This window comes from Phyllostomus hastatus, unplaced genomic scaffold (assembly GCF_019186645.2).
Source record: "Phyllostomus hastatus isolate PE091 unplaced genomic scaffold, TTU_PhHast_1.1 phas_scaffold_585, whole genome shotgun sequence".
In the NCBI taxonomy this organism is placed as follows: Eukaryota; Metazoa; Chordata; class Mammalia; order Chiroptera; family Phyllostomidae; genus Phyllostomus; species Phyllostomus hastatus.
In genome coordinates this window covers 13,702,327-13,723,238 of record NW_025334037.1, presented here as the reverse complement: position 1 = coordinate 13,723,238, position 20,912 = coordinate 13,702,327, and the positions used below count along the sequence as shown (strand labels likewise).

General features: G+C 38.9%; 1 protein-coding gene across 2 annotated transcripts in view; it reads right to left on the bottom strand.

Moving 5' to 3' along the window:
- Nucleotides 1-20,912, bottom strand: part of ANO3 (anoctamin 3) — a 288,737-nt gene that overhangs the window by 137,258 nt on the left and 130,567 nt on the right. For both annotated transcript variants that reach the window (XM_045825477.1, XM_045825478.1), the window contains 2 exons: nt 1,358-1,552; nt 248-319 (listed from right to left, as the gene is read on the bottom strand). In XM_045825477.1, the coding sequence (XP_045681433.1) occupies nt 248-319; nt 1,358-1,552 (267 nt within the window). The remainder of the gene's footprint in view (nt 1-247; nt 320-1,357; nt 1,553-20,912) is intronic.

The window sequence follows — 20,912 nt, the reverse complement described above, 5'->3', positions numbered from 1 at the left end:
ACCACAGAAATTATTCCTTTTCTTCAGTTATGGGATTGTTATTCATTACAAGTTTATAAATATTGTTTACATGTCAAACAATATAAAATACCTTAATCATTTAACCTCAGAATATTATACTCACCCAACATATATTAAGAACCAAACATGAATTTTTTTCCTAAAAACATAATATTCCAGGTTTGAAGAAGAGAGCTTATCTTTAAGAAGGGGAACAATATAAAAGGAATAATAGAAATCAACTCACCTAAGCAAAAATCACTGAGGTCAGCAAAAGAGCACTTGAGTACAGAGTCTTTTTTATCCTCCTCAGCATTAACTGAACCAAAAAAAAAGGACAATTGATAGATTTGAGAAATAAAAAGATAACAGTTAAAAAATGACCATAGTGACTATAGTTTAAATGATAGTCAAACATAAATAATTTTTTAAGTTAATGAATTGGAATTAGTTATTTAAAATTAACATTGGTACTGTGTTTTACAATACCTTCACCCTCTTGAACAATTAGCCACTTTCCTTGTTGGACATGGATGTCATTGGACTTTTTATACTAGGTAGTGATTTCACATTTCAATATTATTTAAAAGATAATCTTGGTATATTCAAGTTACCCAAGGGAAGAACCAACCCTAGGGAATTATAAGGAAATACAATTGAATAAGACCCAAGCCTCTCAGAAAGGGATGGGAAAACAAAAGTACACTCTCTCCACTCAATGACATGCTGGCCTGGTTGTATTTGGACTCCTGACTCCTATGAACATGACGGCGTGTCAGATTGGCAGATCTGTGTGCAGAGGAGTGCCTGAGGGCAGCCGCCAAGTCTCTTTAATGTGGCATCCAGCTGGCTCTTACTGACACCTCGTATTTCAGCACTTGTATTTATCTGAGGCTTCCATGCCCACATTTGACTGTCAGTACGTGTCCAACCACATCTTCATGCAACCAATTCTTCTTCCCTGCTTTATTGTCAATATCATTTACAGCCTTTGGTCTTTTTAGGAAATTGAGTTTATTATTGATGACATATCCTACTCAATTACTACTTGTAAATTTTCACCAGCAATGACAGTGAGCCAACAATTCAGGTACGCCGGTCTAGTTTCCCCTGCAAATTACAGTTTTTAGATCCAGGTTCACACGGGCTTGGCTGCCTCAAGGTAAGACAGAACTGAAAACACCTCTGGCCAACACATAGCCTTTCACTTAACTCGCACACGGTACTGTTCTTCCTATGCCAGCCTCCTTCCTAAAGAGTTTATACATAATAGGGAAATGGGGAAAGGACAAAAGTAGAAGGAATTGTTTGGAAAAAAACTTAGTCTGTATAAGTTGAACAAGAAAATGGAGCTCACCCTGCTCTCCTTTGTCAGGGGAGATGGAGGTCATAGACGTGGGAGCCTGAGACTCACTCTCTGCCGCCTGGAAGAGTGAGGTGGACTGGCTCAGGCTCTTGGAGTAAGCGTAGCCCTGGGTCAGGCATGGCAGGGACCTCCGAGATGGTTTCAATGAAGTTTCTTTTGCTATCTCACTCTTGCTTATATTCATACCTAAAAATCCAAATAGGTGAGTGTTAGTTATCAGAAATATTCAGCAGAAATTTTAAAAAAATAACTTTTATTCTTATAATGGCTGCTTTTGAAAACTACTCTTAAAAGGCATGATTTAGGAATTAGAATCTGTTGGATAAGTTTTGTTTGTATCAGAGGTTGTTGTCAAACAGTTCTGAGAAATAAACAGTTCCTCTTTCAGTTTGGAGTTTCACCATGTTTTAAAGAAATAAATGTTTAAGTTCCCTTGGGGAGCTTAATAAATGAAGCTTAATTACTATTAATAAATGAAGGCTTTCTTTATATGCCTTAGCCTCCCTTAAACACATGCACACTGCTTTGATGGTGACCAAGAGACCTGAAAAGGAGAGCATAGTGCAGAACAAAAACCGGCCGGCAGGTAGAGGTCCAGAGAGAGCATTCCTGGACTTAGGGAAACAGCCCCTCCCCTCATGCAGTGAAGGCTGATTTGCTGGAAGAATGCCCCTCAGCAGCACTCTGACTCTGAAGGTGGGAGCCCCAGTAACTGTCTGCTACAGCAAAGAATGCCCACCCCAGATGGGACACGAAACAGGGAAAAGGTGAAAATCTACTGAAGGTCATGAATCCAGCAACCGGCAGAACTAAATGTTAACGCTACAGCTATTGGCTCCAAAGCCTTTGATCTTTCCAGAAAGCTCCATGGCTCCTAGTGAACCTATTCCCAGATGGTCTGTTACTGTTGCTTGGCTTGGTATAAAAAGCATACAAATTTTAAGCAGAGTGCTCTGTATGTAGATACCATAGGGCTTTACCTCAGGCCCTCTAATAATTCTAAATCCATAATTTTAGTGAACTGAGGAATATATTTTGATGACAAAAGGAATGTCTTCCCACCATCCATCAAACTGTATTTCTTCTATTGCAAACTCCTCTATAAAATAACAGATATGGATAATAAAAACCTACTATGAGCTAACAATGTATGTGACTGAGTTACATAAAATAAGTATCAATTAATATTTTTAACATTGATTTTTGTTCATTCCATTTCCCATCATTTATTTAACAATTTCAAACAATTCTTGAGTTCTTACTTTGAGCCAGGCCTTAACTTGGTGTTAGGTGTAAAATGGCTCTCACACACATGGAAAGCAGATCTTTCTATTAAAAAAACAGTACAAAATGTGCACTAGCCATTCTAAAGCCACCCAAGGAGACCTGCTAGAGGAGCCAGATGGCGGCACCACTGTACTCTTACCTGACAAGGTCATCAGAACCGAGTCTTTGTGATGTATTCCTTTTCCTACACTTTACTATGTGTAATTCTTGGGTTTAACACATTTTTTCAAGGGAATTGGTACACAGATAAGAAAGTCTGTAGAAAACACTATATGAACATGTAACTGCTAAAAATATTTGTCAAATGAACACAACAAAAATTGAGAAAATAATGATGAAGATAAAACAAATGGCCTCCCTATTGCTCGGCATCCCCTGTATCCCTAATGCAAAGGCAGTTTCCCCATTTTCTGAACTATTGTTTCCAAAGATATTATAGAGATAGTCTTTGCTGGTAACCAACATAATCAAAACCAAAAGTCAGATATCTTGTGTCTAAAGAGTACAAAGTTTCTTTGCAAAGTTCCACATCAACAGTCATCACGTTCTGTTTGTCATAACAATCTGTTCTGCTCTTTGCTTGGCATGATTGACATTAACACCCCCCAGAGCAAAAATCAGGCCTTTTTCTTCTATGTTCCAAAGTTCCATTTCCTTTATTATATGGTTTTACATGGTACCGTTAAATAATATTTTGATAACTACCCATTGAAAGTTAATAACTAGAAAAGAGACTATAGTAACATGTCAGTTTTAGTAAGCATATGTCACTCCTGAGTTCAAGGGTAAACCTGTAGAACTGTAGAAAATCTGTCATTTCCTATACTTAGGACAGATTTTTCTAAAATAACAATTAGTACCACTTCCAATTGTTTGTTGGGAACCGCCCTGACTGGTATCAGAGGCTGAAACCCCCGCCTAGCTAAGGCTAAGGGAACGCCGTTGGAACTGTAAGCCAGCAAGGAGACAAAAGCATATCTTCCTGGCAGGAATGCTGTTTCTGCTGCTTTATTCATAACTGAACCCCCAAAAGCTTGGTCGGTTAGCCAAAGACGGGTAAGATTCCCCACGGGGGGAACGACCTAAGACAGGCACGATCACTTTGGGAGGCCCCCCAAAAGAAGGACTTGGGGGGCTGCAGCAAAAAGGGGGTGATGGACCCTCGCTCCTCGGCTTTGACATAGCCTGAGTTCTCATCGTCTGGGAGAAAATCTCCTTATCTCTTGGTTGCCTTAGTTCCCTTGCTCCACCTAAGCCTGAAACAATGACAGGGTGGTGCAGCTCTGTACTGAGAAGTGCGGATTTCCCGGGGTGATCAGGCCTAAGAAAGAACATGTAAATTACTGTGAAACCTTCTTTGTTTAGAATGCTCTCAGTTGAATGAGAAGGGTCTTAGGAGGAAGTTAGTTTGTTCCTCAGTCTTACAGCTCTTTGACCCCCAACTCAATAGACTGGCAGAGTTCTTTGTTTTCTGTAGTTTCTTACTTCCCCCTAATGAGTACTGTACTTTACCTGAATTATTATGCAAAATGAGCCTAATAAAAGCAGGTATGGACGGTAAATCAGCGCGCTCCCCACTAGGGGGGTGGCCATTCTGTCCCTACTTCCCCACAGAAACTAGTCTGTCTCTGTGCATGTGTTGTTTTTTCTCGCGTGTTTATCGTCGAGCCATCCACAGCGTTCTGTGGTCACTGCTGGCTGGTGACCCACGCGCAATAATTGTTCCAAGAGCACTTCACAAATGCTCACATATTTGAAAGGATCTAATGAAATGACGATATCACTTGGGAATACATAAAGATCCAAGAGGTATAGCTGTAAAACAATATTTTTTAGAAATGCATTCACATAAGGCATCAGACCTCAAAAGAGAAAAAGTTGCTATTCAGATACCATATAATTCAATGAGTTTTAAACTGGTATGGAGTTTTAATTGGAGAACAATAGATCTTTAGAGAACTTCAAAAAGAAAATTGAGCAGTAAAGAAATTTGATCTCAGTGTAAAACATACATTTTTCAAAAGCCCATTCTTCTGGTAAAATTTATCTTCTAGAAAAATAACTCATCCTAAGGATTCAAGTGAAAGTAAAAGTTTTTTAATAGGATAAACCTAAAAAATTCTACCAATTGGTTAGGAAAATTTTGGAATACTTTAGTAAAATAAAATGATATTATTACCTAATAAATTTTATATTATGTCCCCAAGAAGGAAAATTTTAAAATAACAAATATATCTGTCTGCCTCTTGTTATATTCTCAAGAAGAATTATGTGCTTTAGTAAAACTTCACGCCTTCATCAGAAGTATTTAGAATGGATGTGCTGAGAGTAGGTGGTGTCTCAGGATGCCATTTAATTTTATAAAATCCACACACATTATTCTGCGTTAGTGGATATAATCAATGCATATTTATCTAAATAATAAGCATTTGGGGAAAAAGCATAAATGGACACAATTTTTTTCTTCTTACATGTCAATATCCCTGTGGCTCCATCTTCTTCAAAGCCACATTTTTAAATTGCTGCATGAATGTTGGAATTAATGCTAATGATAAAAGCAACATTTACTGAGTGTCTATAAAGCACCAGGTGCATCCTGCATATTATCAATAATCCTCACAATAGTCCTGGCAGGACTTGTCATCTCCACTTTACATGTGACAATCCTGAGATGCAAGAACTTAAGTAACTTGTCTCAGATCCCCATTAGAAAGTGCTGGAGGCTGAAACAAATGTGGTGCATCTGAATCCTGGGGCTCTGCTCTTTGTAATACAACAGGCAACCTCTTTGTGTACTCAGAAACATCATTTACAATAGTATGCTCTTCACTCATTTTTCAGTTTTATCCTGACTTTGAACAAGGAAAAGTACATCTATTACATCAGAGTTTTAGTGTGATAGAGATGGCTAACTCAGATAAATTGATGAAAGTTTACTAAGAGAATTATTTACAAAGGTATGGCCAAGATTAAGAAAAACCAACAAAGGTTTGGTTTGAAGAGAGTGAAGCTCTCTTCCACTAACAAGAGACAGAAAACTTTATCAACCTTGGTCCTGAAGAGCAGGAGGGAGAGGGAGCAGATACAGGAACCTGGAGGTACTAATAGCACCTATGTGCTTAGATAGAGGAATGTAGCTACTGTCAAACCACAGACGAAGGTTGGGAGCCAGGGACATAAAATACCCAACCTCTCTTCTGTCGGCATGTGGTCTGTAGCTGTTGCCTCCCTCTGGTTAAAGTTAAACAGGAGCTGGAGATCCTGTGAACACCTGGTTGTTGTCATCCATAGACACTGCTTCCTGGGACACTGGGCAGAGAGAAAACGGTGCAGGATGGATCTGGAGGCATAAACGGAGATTATCCACTACATGTTCACGATGTATAACTTCACAGGGGCTTCCAGCATGACTTTTGGGCACAGAAAGCAGCATATGCAATATTTTTAACCACTAGAAAATAAAATTTAATTTTTTTTGGTCAAGAGTACTCTAAGTACTCTAGAGTACTTGTAAGTACTCTAAGATGCTTATAAGTTAACCTGGGAAAGGTAGCTCTTGACTTTAATGCACTTTTGAGTCTGATGGTTGTGTGCAAGACTCTATGCAGGAGATGAGGGGGAATAATACACACAGTGTTTTTCAGAAAGAGTGACTAGCAAAATCAAAATTTATCTCATATAATTAAAATATATTAGGACAAATAAGAAAAACTCTCCTTAAGTGTAATGCAAAACAGAATATTGTAAGGAAAGCACAAAGTTATGTAGGGGTTTGCAAATTGGTGAAAACACCTTTTAAAAGTCCTGAAAGAGAAATGAGTGCCCTTGTTTTTACTTTTACCTTTGTGTCTTGTTCACTGATTTTCAAGTCAAACAACCCACCACAAACAGGTGAATTTCCCTTGTTATATCTCCCCTTAGAAACAAGTATTTTGCTTTAACAGGACTTACCATGTTTGTGTTTATTTATTTATTAGTTATTATTTAACGTACAGTCTCTCCAGCTATAAGGGAAGTTTCATGAGGCGCATGGGCCATGCTTGCCTTGTTCACAGCACAGCTTCAGCCCCAGGCACAGGGTCTGCACGTACAGTATGGGAACGACATTTACCGATGGGATGCAACCGATTTTCTTTTATTGACATTGTATTCTGTCAACTTCCAAACTTGCTTACCACTTTCTGGAACAGCTTTGTAGATTCTTTGAAATTTTCTATATAAATTATCATATTGTCTGCAAAAGAAAGTAGTGTACTTTCTTACTGTCCCATGAATACCTTTAATTTCTTTTTCTATCCTCATTTAATTCCCTAGAACTTCCAATGAAATATTGAGTGAGAGTGGCAGAAGCAGACAATCTTAGGGGGAAAGCCAATATTCTTTCATGAAGTGTTTCATAAATGCCTTAAGTCTATGGAGGAATTTTGTATTTGGAGGTTGCTGAAGTTTTTATCATGATGGATGTTGAATGTTTGTTTCTGCATCTATTGACATATCATGTAGTTTTCTCATCAAGTCTGTTAGTGCAATAAATTATAATAATTTATTTTTGAGTGCTGAACCAACTTTGCATTCCTAGGTGATATTTGATATATTTAGTTCTCACAACAATCCTAAAACAAAGCTAAATTAGGAATATTTAATAGTAAGAACACGAAAGTTAACTAACTTAAGGATGTTCAGCCCCATTATTGACAAACCCCTTAACTGAATGCAAGACCAGGGGTTCTCCAAGCTAAGTTCCTCTTACTATAGCACCTTTCACAGATGCGTAAGAAGAAATATTATCGACAGCTTCCAGGACAACCACAAAGCCCTTCCTTCCCTATACTCCACTCCCCAGGTGAAGAGGTCTTGGTAATGCTCTAGGAAATAGATACTTTTGTTCCAGGGTTCTTGAGTCAAGCCAATGAGTACATTGACAAAAGTCACTAGCATTGACCTATATATAGTCTTTCTTGATCTTGCTGTTTGGTTACATTTGCCTCCCGTGTGTTAGGACGTGTGAAGGGGACATAAAGCCAGCCTACAGCTTATGCAGCTAACCTTCCTGAAGACAGTTTAACCAGATTAGAATATAACATAAGGATCTATTTTCATTTTCCATCAAGATTTCTTTGTGTTTTCAAGGCTGTGAAAAGATGTGATATTAAGGTTCAAAATTAGATATAGGCCTGGAATAAAGAAACCTAGTTCTGCTGTGACTTTATATCTGAAAGCAGAGCCCCGTTCAGCGGAGCCAATAATTTCACCTAGAAATTTTAAGCCAAGGCTCAGTTAGAAAAGACTAAAATCACTGTTGTTTAGCTGAAGTGTATCTTCTCTGTATTTCTTTCCTATGAATCTATTTTAAGATTTGAAAATAAGTCTCCTGGGTCTCCACTAAAGCTTTGTTTTAACTCGAGAAATGCTTACATATCCTCAGGAATTCCATACTCACATTATTTGTCCACTTCAGCAGCATTATTGAAACTTATCAACTGAAGAGAAATAAGATCATTCAAATGTCTAAGGGACAACAAATTTCTTTACATACATTTATATATATATATATTTAGAGAAGAAAAATAGTTTGAATAATCTTATCAAGAATATGATGAGAGTATCTAGAGCAAGACTACTTATTATATAAAACAGAAATCCATAAGAAAACAATAGCGAACCTACACAAAATCAATGCTGAGCACTTCAATCATTAGAACAGTAAGAAATTGAAGCATAATTCATTTGATTCAGTCCAAGTCTAATGTCAAAAACCTCAAGGGAGTTTCATCACCTCCTAATTTTCTTTTAAAAGCCATCTGAATATAAATGTTCTAATCTTGTCATCATAGAGTGAATAATGTATTTTAATTGACAGACTGACATTATAGAAAAGAATGCTTTCAAAATCACTCACATTGTACAGAGACTTAATGCCCAGTTCAAAGATAAAGGAAAAGAGAACTTTTTCCTTTATTTTGCTGGTTTTTAAGGAATCACTGGTCTTTGATAGTTTTCTTCCAAAGTGCTACACAAGGGAAAACAAGAAATGCTTTAGAATTTTTTTTCCTATTCCTTGAAAAGAAAATGGACTGATGGATAAATAGGTGCCACTTTTTTGCAAGGAGAACAATGAAAAGCAAAGGAATGTCAAGTCAAACAGATTGAAAACAGGAGGCCATTAGCTGTTCTGTCTCTTTTAGCAGAAACTATATCCATCATTCCTGACTCAGATATCCATTTTCAGTGAAAAGATTCTTTTTAGCTTAGTGACTGGATTACAAATCCTGGACTTCAGTCAAAAAGGCTGCAGGGGGCAAACTGATGACCGTGAAGTCCTAAAAGGTCACAAACACTCCTGGTTACAGCACTGAAATCCTGAAGGTGGCATGCTTCAGTTAGGCTGGGCAAGGCCTTTCGGAGTACACACATTGTGTAAATGAATGAGTGCAGCTAGAATACCAAGTTCTGAAATTGCTGGCAGGTCTAGAGTGTGGTATATTTCCACGTGCCAATCGGTTGGGTGGCCTTAGAGCACTTCTAGGAATATTCAGCAACTTATAAAGAGATTCTAGGTAGACCTGGAAATATAAAAACCCTAATGTGGCTCACATGACTTCCAAACAGACAGACAGACAGACAGACACATACACACACCCATTCCCTCTCTCACACCTACCCCAATAACATTTGGTCAGTCTGGCTCTGTCCTGGTAGCTGTGGCTATTATTTTATGGCCACAAATGTGTGTAGTGAAGTAAGAAGTGTGTTTTCAGGACAAAAGAACTCACTCCTCTAAATCATAAATAATTTTTCCCAAATCAAAACAAATAAGTTGGCTGGACCATAATGATCACAGACAACTCTGAAGAAGGCTACTACATAATATTAAAAAGAAAAAAAATTCCAAATCATGGCATTACTCCAAAATTAAATTTTGATTAACGTCCAAATTCTGGACAACTTCAATTCCATCGTTGTAATATTTTATGGTTTTCAGTAGTTAATTTTTGTCATTCTGTTTCTAAAAGAAGTCTCGAGCCCTTTATTTCAAAATTGTTTCCACTTATTTTCGCCTCCACTATAATCTCCTTCAGTTGGAGCCTTCCACTGTGAAGCTGCCAGTGAGCACAAGCAGACTTGGGCAGGAGCCATGGTTTGTGAATCCGCTCCACCAACTCAACCCCTTTATCCTCTTTTTTAAAGAAAACAACAATGACAAGGCCTCAAAGAGTAAATCAACAAAAGGTGCATAAACATAGTTTATAACCTTAGGACTTTGAGGTTGTTACAATACCGCTCTTGAAGTAAGAAGTTATTTTCACATTATATTTATTTTAAACAAAATTCAAACTGGTTCTCCAGCATATTAAAATAAATGAAATGTATGATATTTCTACATATAGGTTAAAATAATACAATTTTTCTGCAAAAACAGAGACAATAATTACACTGAAATTGAAAAATTAGATGAGATCAAGGAAATGAATTTCAGTCATCCTCAGATAATAGTTTTCCCCAAATTGCAAGTCACATTTGCTTTGAAATAGTCTTCTTTAGGGATTTAAAAAAATACACCATAAAGACAACCTAATTATTATCTTAGTTATTAAAAAAACTGAGGTGATCTTTTCACTGAAGTAGCTGTGGTAAAGGCATTCAGGGATGATCAAATGACATTTGCAAATACGTGTGACTAAACCAGACAAATCCCTTACTTCTTCTTCCTGCTTACATGAACACCGTGGGCAACACAGTGCCAAGGCAGGACTCATGGGTGATGAGTAAATATGCCCATGGCTGCTGTGGGATTGTAGGATGAGGCAAGAGCGTCCTCACCCTTCTCAATGTAAGGCATACATGTAAAATATTCTGTTTTGTGGCTTTAAAAGGGACTCCTGGCATCTGGAACTACAGTGACTGCCTGCAACATTCATTTTCAGAAATCGAGGGAAATTTCTCTGACACCGTCTCTAACTTTAGACGTTAACAGGGAGCAAAATGTACAGTGTGAAATTCAAATTAAAGAGGAATGGGGTTCTGTGCGACTACCTTCTCAGTAGTTGAATACACCCAATTGTGCTTCCATAAACATCCATACTTTGTACAATCTTTATGCTGTACTTAAAAGTCAAGTCTCTTTCTTTTGAATTTTAATAGCACTTAGTCTGTTTAACGAATAGTGGTAATTTTTATGTGCATTATAATTTGTGTGAGTAAGCTATATCATTACCATTGTACTCAGCCCCTTGAGATCAGAGACCATAAATGCTTGTTCATTTCCTCCATAATAGCCTGCTCAGTGCTTTACATTTATGGGACAACTTAAAGCATTACACAGATTTCAGTACACCGAGGGCCTGTTATATTTTTAAAAATATTACTCCACAAACAAAAAACCCTAAAACAACTATCAGAGCATTACATCACTTGCAATATTGCTTCATTACACTGTAATTTTAAAATATCCTTTAAATTTACCTGTTAAAATGTATATACTCAGAGTATTATTCACATATCAAATTTTTTTATTTTGGTGAGTTACTATTTATCAAACAAATCCTTTATTTGACTTTCTTGTTTTCACTTAGTAAATATTATTATAATAAAGTTACATTAATTAAGGGCTTTTTATATGCCAAACATATTTCTTCTTTTTAATTCATAATACTAATAAAACCACAGCATTTTATATTTTAAATATATTTTATTGATTATGCTATTACAGTTGTCCCATTTTTCCTCTTTTTATTCCCCTCTGCCCTGTACCCTCTCACACCAGCAATCCTCCCCCTTAGTTCATGTCCATGGGTCATACATGTAAGTTCTTTGGCTTCTCCATTTCCTGTACTATTCTTAACCTCCCCCTGTCTAGTTTGTACCTACCATTTATGCTTCTTATTCTCTGTACCTTTTCCTCCATTCTGCCCCCTCCCCCTCTCTACTGATAACCCTCCATATGATCTCCATTTCTGTGATTCCATTCCTGTTCTAGTTGTTTGCTTAGTTTGTTTTTGTTTTTGTTTTTTCTTAGGTTCAGTTGTTGATAGTTGTGAGTTTGTTATTATTTTACTGTTCATAGATTTTTATCTTCTTCTGTTTCTTAGATAAGTCCCTTTGACAATTCATAAAATAAGGGCTTGGTGATGATGAACTCCTTTAACTTGACCTTATTTGGAAATCATTTTATCTGCCCTTCCATTCTAAATGATAGCTTTTCGGGGTAGAGTAATCTTAGATGTAGGTCCTTGTCTTCCATGACTTGGAATACTTCTTTCCAGCCCCTTCTTGCCTGTAAGGTCTCTTCTGAGAAATTAGCTGACAGTCTGATGGGCACTCCTTTGTAGGTAACTGTCTCCTTATCTCTTGCTGCTTCTAGGATTCTCTCCTTGATTTTACTCTTGGCTAATGTAATTATGATGTCCCTTGATGTGTGCTTCCTTGGGTCCAACTTCTTTGGGATTCTCTGAGCTTCCTGGACAACCTCCAATACAACTTTAAACATTTCAACATCTGAATCATAAGGGTGCCAGTAGGAGAAGAGAAAGAACAAGAAACTGAAAACTTATTTGAAAACATAATGAAGGAGAACATCCCCAGTCTGGCAAAGGAAATAGACCGCAGCACTTTAAACTTACATGTTTTTTTAAATTAAATTTCTCCAGGTGGCATTGGGTAGTAAGATTTCATAGGTTTATGTCCATGGACAGCATGTTCATGGGGGCATATGGGAAAGTTTCCTCACTCTGGAAAGGGGAAACAAATTGAATACTCTTTCTTTTTATAACGGAATACTGTGTCTGTGTCTAATGGCAGGCACTGCTGCAGCCACATTGTAATTATGAGGGGCACTAGCCTGAGGACGAGAACAAGACTCTAAAGATGGTGGAGCAGATAGATGTACATTACCCAGGTACCTGTTAACAACACTGAACTGGTGAATTGGTGCATTAAACAATTTGGAAGGAGCCCTAATTTGGAAGTGCTGGTTATTCAAGAAAAAATGTTCTTCATTGTTTTGAATTAGATTTTCATTGTCAAATCAGAATTTATTTAGGAAAGGCAAAGGTCATCTGCAGGTCATCTGCAGGTCAAATCTGACTTGCCACTTGCTTTTGTAAATCAAGTTTTATTGATAGATAAGCTGTATTTATCTTATCATATATACTATCTACAGCTCTTTTATGCTGGAACGTCAGAATTCAGTGGTTGCAATAAAGAGCATATAGCCTGCAAAACCCAAAGCATTGCCAGCTATAAAAATTGTTGCAGAAATATAAAGTACAGCATAGGAAATATAGTCAATAATATAATAATCCCTTGTGGTACTAGATGGGTACTAGACTGATTAGAAGGATCACCTCATAAGGTATGGAAATGTCTAATCACTATGTTATACAGCTAAAACTAATGTCATACTGTGTCAATTGTAATTAAAAATAAATCTTAAAAAAATAAAAGAAAGCAGCAGTTGTGAGAATGAAAGGGGAAAAATAGTATTTTTTACCTGGTCTTTTACAGAAAACGTGTGCCACCTCCAAAGTGGAGCACAGGGCACAGATGACCCAGTTAGGTACTTTGGGCCTGGGAGCTGATGACCCTTAAATGAGCTTGTGAAACAGTCACTCGTTTCCACCAGTTCCTCAAATGTAATATTAAAGGAAGTATTTTTAAAAGGAAACAGAATGCGGCCCTGGCTGGATTAGCTCAGTGGATTGAGCGTGGGCTGCGAACCAGCCATTGCAGGTTTGATTCCCAGTCAGGGCACATACATGGGTTGCAGGCCACAGCCCCCAGCAACCGCACATTGATGTTTGTCTCTCTCTCTCTCTCTCTCTCTCTCTCTCTTTCTCCCTCCCTTCCCTCTCTAAAAATAAATAAATAAAATCTTTAAAAAAAGGAAACAGAATGCATCTGTATAATGACTGATTCCTGCTTTTTTAGTAAAGTCTTATAAGAAAAAGCACAATTTAGATAAAGTTGGCTCATCAAAAAAAAAGCAGGCAGGGAGGAACATACCATAGTCCCCCTTATCTATGAGCCCCACTGGATGCCTGAAACTCAGATAATACCGAACTCCGTATGTACTATGTGTTTTCAAATACAGTAAGTCCTCACTTAACACCATCAGTGGGATTCTTGGAAACTGTGACTGTAAGTGAATGACTAACAAGGAAGCCAACATTGCCATAGGCTAATGATATAAATAAGAGTTAAGTTCTTAAGAGTGTATTACTGGTCACAAAAAATTACCAAGCTTCTAAATGAAGACCCAAAACATTTCAATATTAAGCACTGAAATAAAAGAAAGCTATACACGCATTTAGGAAAGATTAACAAAAACAAGTATGATCATTATTCTCCAACCAGCTTATTCTAGTTCAGGGTCATGGGTGTGTGGAGCCCAAGGCACAAGGCGGCAGGACAGGAGGTAGGAACCTGCCCTAGACAGGACGCCCTTCCGTGGCAGGTGCATCACAGCCACCCCCACACTCACCCAGACTGGGGCAATGCAGACACACCAGTTCCCCTTGGGGGCACATCTCTGGGACGTGGGAGGGAGCCCAAGGACCCAGAAGAAACCCACACAGACATGGGGAGAACATACCAACTACACACATGGTCTTGATCAGCAGTTAATTTTCTTTCCTCATCAATATCGTAATGAAAGGAGTTGAAGGGCACAATATTATTCAAAGGCTTGTTGTACATACACACCTATTTTAAAGTTTAATTTATAAAGTAGACATTGTAAGAGATTAACAATAGGAACTAACAAAATTGAAACATAGTAATGATATACTGCAATAAGAGTGATGGGAATGGCTTTGGGGCCATTATTAAGTAAAATAGGGTCACTTGAACACAAGCACTGTGACACCTTGACTGTGAAGCTGGTAGCTCACACTGTGTGGAGAAGCCGAACAAAGGGATGATTCACGTTTCAGGTAGGAGAGAGGACTTCACAAGATTTCCTCCCACTACTAAGATCATCGCCTGATTTAAAACTTATGAATTGTTTATTTATGGAAATTTCCATTTAGTATTTTCAGACCATAGTTGACCATGAGTAAGTAAAACCATGGAAAACAACACTGTGGAAAAGAGGGGAGAGTACCGTATAACTTTTCAAAAAAATTTGTGGCATACAATAAAAATGAACACGTTAGAGTTGTAGAGTGCTGGAAATTTTAAAATTCCCCATTTCACACTCTAGCTGATGGTCGATGAGCCAAAGAAGCAGGGAATTTAGCATGAAAGTTGGGAAAACATAGATGAATGTGGCTAAGACGGGGGAAGTACATGACATTGCAAAGCATGGGGCTGTGTACTGGATTGGCAGGAAACAAATCACCACCTGTACACTAAATTAGAATGAAACTCATGCTACAGAAACCTGAAATTTGTTTCAAAACAAATCTAATTGTTCAGCTCTTAAGGTCATCCCTGTATCCTTGCATTTAGATATGAAAAAAGTTAATTACTAACCACATGCTTTCCCTCCTTAGTAACAGAAACACCATTTTCTTTAACTGTTTCATATACACACATACAGACATATTTGTGTTATATATGTGTAATTTCCTATTGGCCTGGACCACTCTGTCCACCACGGTATCTTCAGCACCCAGGATATTCCCAGACAGAAAACCATTTTAATGAAAGGAAAATACTGAAGAAAATGTATGGGATAAAAAGCAACATGTCAAATAACAGATGCACTGTGTGTGGTGTGGGCAAAAATGGGGCCACATACTAAACTTGCCAAGCTCAGAGAGGCCTGCATGGTAGGCATCACAAACTCAGACACCAAAAGGAACCACATACCATGGCCTGAAATTAAAACTTTCTAACTAAAAGAGTGTCATGGTGGGTAGTCACACCCTGGGTCTGGCTTTCCGGCCAAAGGTCAATCCTGGCCTTAACTAAACCGGTCTATTGACTTTTTTTGCATCTAAGATAACATATGCTTGGAATTTCAGAATAATCTCCCCTTTTCCAGGCCCCTCAGGGCACACCTGTTAGGTAGGGTAGATAGCAAACCACAGCAGGGAGGAGGGAGACACGTCTCACCCACTGACTCAGCAGTCCTGAGCCTGGTCCATGAAACACCATGCTAACATAGGAGGAGGGAAGTCCCTGAAATTCTAGGTTGTATTTCTACTATCTGGGAAAGAAAGCCTTTGAAACTGTGCTTTCGCCTCAAGGCCTGAAAGGCAGGAGAGGGTCCACAGTGGCCAAAGGAAGAGGCCCATAAAACAACTTTCGTTCATTGCTTACCTCTGGTCACTATCTGTTTAATAAGGGAGTCCCTACTGCTTACAGAAGGAGCCCACAAATAACTTTGGGTAACTGCCCCAACTTTAATTAATTGCCTTCTGTCATATCTGTCTTACAATAAGATGTACAAATTGAGTCTGAAGCAAGATAAGGATTCAGGCTAACAGACCCCGCACCACCCCTCCCCCCCGCCACCATACATATCTAAGTGTGGGTAGTCATGTCCCTCTGGGAAATGTGGCACCACCTTTACCCATCAATTAACATCTTCACCCCGTCCTGCCAACTATAAACATCCTCATCACAAAGGACTCTCTCTTGGCTCTCAGGCCGCCAGGCCTGGTGCACTTGCCACCCCAGCCTTGGGCCATCCTTACTTTCACTGAACTTACCCTGCTTTGCCTATGTCTTTTGACATCCTCCCACCCCGCCCACCTTACCTACGCCATTCTCTTTGATGAGAGCAGATCACCCACAAACCCTACTTGCATGCTAACAGATTCGCTGATCTATATTTTATTGCATTGGCAAGAAGAACCGAGTTCCTGGGAGTTTCTCCCATGACACACCAGTACAAGAGCACCACAGAATCCCTCATTGTTATCTTTTTCCTCAAACACCATCTCTATGTGCTGCAAATGTGAATTGTTAACTATCATACCCATCAATGCTTTAAAAGAGGTATTTTTCTCTCCTTTTTATTCTTTGCCCAGCTGAGGAGATCTCCAGCTTTGCTTTCTCTTGCCTCCCTAATATACCACCAACAGATTTCATGTAACGCCCCCCCACCCCATTATGTCTCTTCCTTTGTTTGTAATGTGTAACATAAGCTACAAAACTGCCATTCTCTGGAGCACTTTCTAAATCTGTTGAGATTTTGCTTCCCAGCAGTTGTCAACTTGGCTCAAATAGACTCATAAAAATTCTCTGCTGGTTTGGATGTTTCTTAGGTCAACAGTACATTTGAAACTGTCAAATATGTATCCAGGGTGTGTACAGAAGTTATCCAGCCATGTGATATGAAAAATAGAGACATTTACTGAAGACACAGATACAAGAAACATTGCGCATAGGACAATGATGCCTCAGTCTCCTTCAAAGTAGGCACCTTGGGACCTCACACAGTTCTGATCGCCATCATCTGTCCCACTGTATTTTCCTGAATCTCACTGATGGTCTGAAACCTCTTCCCGTTCAAAGGTGACTTTAGTTCTGGGAAAAGCCAGAAGTCACAGGGCACCATATCTGGGCTAAGTCAGATAGTGGGGATAAGTCACCTGGGTAATTTGATGTTCTGCCAAAAAACTCTGCACTAAACATTATGTATGCACAGGTGTGTTGTTGCGATGAAGCTGCCAATCACCAGTTGCCCATAGCTGTGGCCCTCTGAATCATCTGAATGGTTTTCAGGGAGGAATGTTCAAGCTTAATGTAAAATTTGAGGCAGATTAGTTAGTCTACTCACCCAGTCATTTTGAATTCCATGGACACACAGTACACATGCTCATTTAATGGCATCTACCGTCCTCACTGACTAGTACAGCAAAGTCGTCATTGCTCACACTTGTGCATTCCAGTCCACTCTCCTTGGCTACCAGGGTACGTAGATGTGGTGCAAACCATTCTCATTATATTCACAATGGTTGGACTTTTTCAAGACAGACCTCATACCTTTGGTTAAGGCCAAGAAGGTGATATGCTAAATACATACGCTACAATTTGTTACAAGTAATTTTTATTTCAAAATGGCATTTAGAATTGTTTTATATTTTCAAAAATCACCAAAAAATTGAGAGCTATTCAGAATAATCTCTCCCTTTTGTATGCTATCATGTTTTCATGCCCTGTGCACATGGGGCCTGCCTTATGTCTGTGCTGGCGCCTGCGGTCAGTGGCGGATGCCTCAGAATGAAGCCTTCACTGTAAGAACACCCCAGCAATCCATGGTAAGCTCATAACAGGTTAAAAAAAACACAGAAACTACTTCTCTCAATGACCTTGCATATTAAAATTCCCTCAAATGTTTGAGTTAATGCCCCAGATTACAAAGTCAAAAAAAAAAACCAAAACCCTCCACTTTGCAGAATCCCTATTTGTAGAAACATGGACTTTACCACAAGGGTATCACTGTGGCAACAAGGAAAAGGTAATCAAGATTAAAGATTAATTTCATTTATCTAATGAAGTCATTTTATCTGTATGTGATTAGCAGAACTGTATGCATTTTTTAAGCTTTCCTAATTACTGTGTGTTTTGTCAGGAGTTTAGCCTTTGCTGACTGCAGAAAGTAAATAATTTAAATCCAAAGTCAATATAACATATCTCAGAATCCAGGAAGGCAGCTGATACCGTGAAGAAGTGAAGCACAAAGGAGAGGAGGAAAATGCCTTACTTTCCAGTGTGGTAGGGGCAGTATAAAATGTATCAGGTTAAACCCATTAAGAGTAGGGGATCAGCCCTGACCAATGTGGCTCAGTTGGTTGGAACCTCATTCCATAATCAAAAGGTTGAGGGTTCTACTCCCAGTCAAGACACATACTTAGGCTGCAGGTTCAATCTCTGGTCTAGGCACATATAGCAGGGAACCAATCAATGCTTCGCTCTTGCATTGATGTTTCTCTGTCTTTCCTCCAGGACAATAAAAAAAATGTCCTTGTTGAGAGAGAAAAAGAAAAAAAAAGAGAATAAGGGGTCAAATTTTTGGTGATGGAAGAAGATGAGACTTTGGGGGATGAGCACACAATGCAATATACAGGTAATTTATCATGGAATTGTACACTTGAAGTACACACAATCTTTTTTACCAATGTCACCCTGACACATGTAATATACATGTGTGTTTGGGCTATGGGGCAGGGGAGAGAGGGGAAGGACTGAACCCATTAAAAAAATCAACAAAAGTAAAGGGCTCCATTCAAAGACAAATGAGAGCAAAACACCTAACCCTGTTGAGAGTTTGATATCTCTAGAAAATCTCCTAAGCCTTTTATATCTGGTTCATTTAAATATAACAATCACCCTGAACACTGAATACTTTCATCTTATCTGCAAATGAAGAACCAACACTTCCTGAAGAAATAATTTGTCCAAAATTAAGTCTGCTGATAAATGGTGAAGCCTGTAATTGAGCTCAATTTGCATGTGAGGCCTGGGCTCCTTCCTGCCAACACCCCCACCAGCATGAAGTGCCTCTCAGGGAGACAGAAGGAAGTGCAGGTGGTAAGAGTGGCAGAAGCACATGGAGAGGAGAGAACTTGATGAACTGGCGCAGATAATTAGGGGTCTGAGAGTCATGCTTCGGAGTTTGTATTTTATACTTAGCATATTTGATTGGAGGTAACAGAAGTCTCTTAAATGAAGGGGAGCATCGCTTTAGAAAGATTATTCTGGTGAGAGTGCTCTCATTGAAAGTACCATCCTTCACCATGGTCCTGTTTTCAAAGGCAAATGTCACTAAGAGAAGTAATACCTCCAGTTCTTAAGACTTTAGTGTGAGAAAGATTCACTGAAGCTCACAGAAAGAGACCGGTGAATGCAAGAAGGGAAAACTGGGCTCTGGAGGAAAACAAGAAGTGTCGACATAGTTTTATCTCTCCAGATTTTAAGTTTTTCCAGTGTCTGGATTGGACAAACCTGAGTTGGAGGAAAATACAAACACCCAATATCCTCAACCCTGTGACTTTGTCGTTATCAATCCATCTGCTTGGAATGGCCTATCACCCTCCTGTACCCACCACTTACTCAAATTCTAGTCATCTTTCAAGACTGAGTGGAAAAGTCACCACATTTATGAAATCTACCCTTTCTGGTTAGTTCATTTCCATTTTTAAAGGACACCGTGGTTATTTGTGATTCTTTCATCTTTCATTGCAAAGGCTGGTGAATGGAACCCCCCCAGGATGCACATGTCTCAGGATAATCCACATAAACAGCATCCCTCCAGTTTTGCAGGGCACACGCTGCCTGGCTCTGTGTAGAAGGCCTGCCTCTCTACCAGATAATGGAAGCGTTGCTCCTGCTTCATTCATATCTTACACAGTCACTTTCTTAGTCCTGATAATCATCATCCGTGCTGCAGTACAGCACACAATCCTATTTAAAAGTCAATTTAAAATCATAAATTATATCAGATACACAAAAAGAATAGAGTAGAATACAGTTGAACATCCACCCATCAAGTAAGATTTCATATTTGACACTTATTATCATCTTGTTAAATGTGCTTTGGTTCATGCTTTGTAAGTCACAGAACATTGTACACATGCAATCAACTTTTTATCTCTCTCCAGCCTTTCCCTCCATTCCTCTCCAAACTCACAGGGGTCTTTTGAAAACACCAAGCCTGTTTGTTCCCCTTGATTGTATACTGGCTGACAGTTGTTTTCCTGCAAAAACTCATTCTCGATTGCTTTAAAAATGACTTGACACCATTTGACTTCCCCCAAATTTAGTGTGCTCAGCACACTGAATAGAATACGGCTCTGGGCACACTCTTCCTTAATGGACTGTAAGGCAGAGCTTCCACTCTGCAGTGCACCAAGGTGTTTTCATGGAGCTCTTTGGCTAAATATTTACTGAGCTCTGCTGATTTTTATCCCAAGTTTCTTATGCGATACAATATTGTTGTACATCAAAGGTCTTTTTATTTTCACCCATCCTTATAACAATTGAGAAAAATTGAAGAAAACAGGTTCTCCTCATCGTTTTATAGCTGAAACAAACCAAGGAACAGAGAATGTAAGAAACAAGCTGAAGGTGTTATAATCCACGAGAGACGCACAAAGAAACAATCTCAGCATTTTACCACTGTGATGCGTGGGTCACCGGCCAGCAGTGACCACGGAATGCTGCGGATGGCTCGACAATAAACACTCGAGAAAAAACACATGCACAGAGACAGACTAGTTTCTGTGGGGAAGTAGGGACGAAATGGCCACCCCCCCTGGTGGGGAGTGCGCTGATTTACAGTCCATACCTGCTTTTATTGGGCTCATTT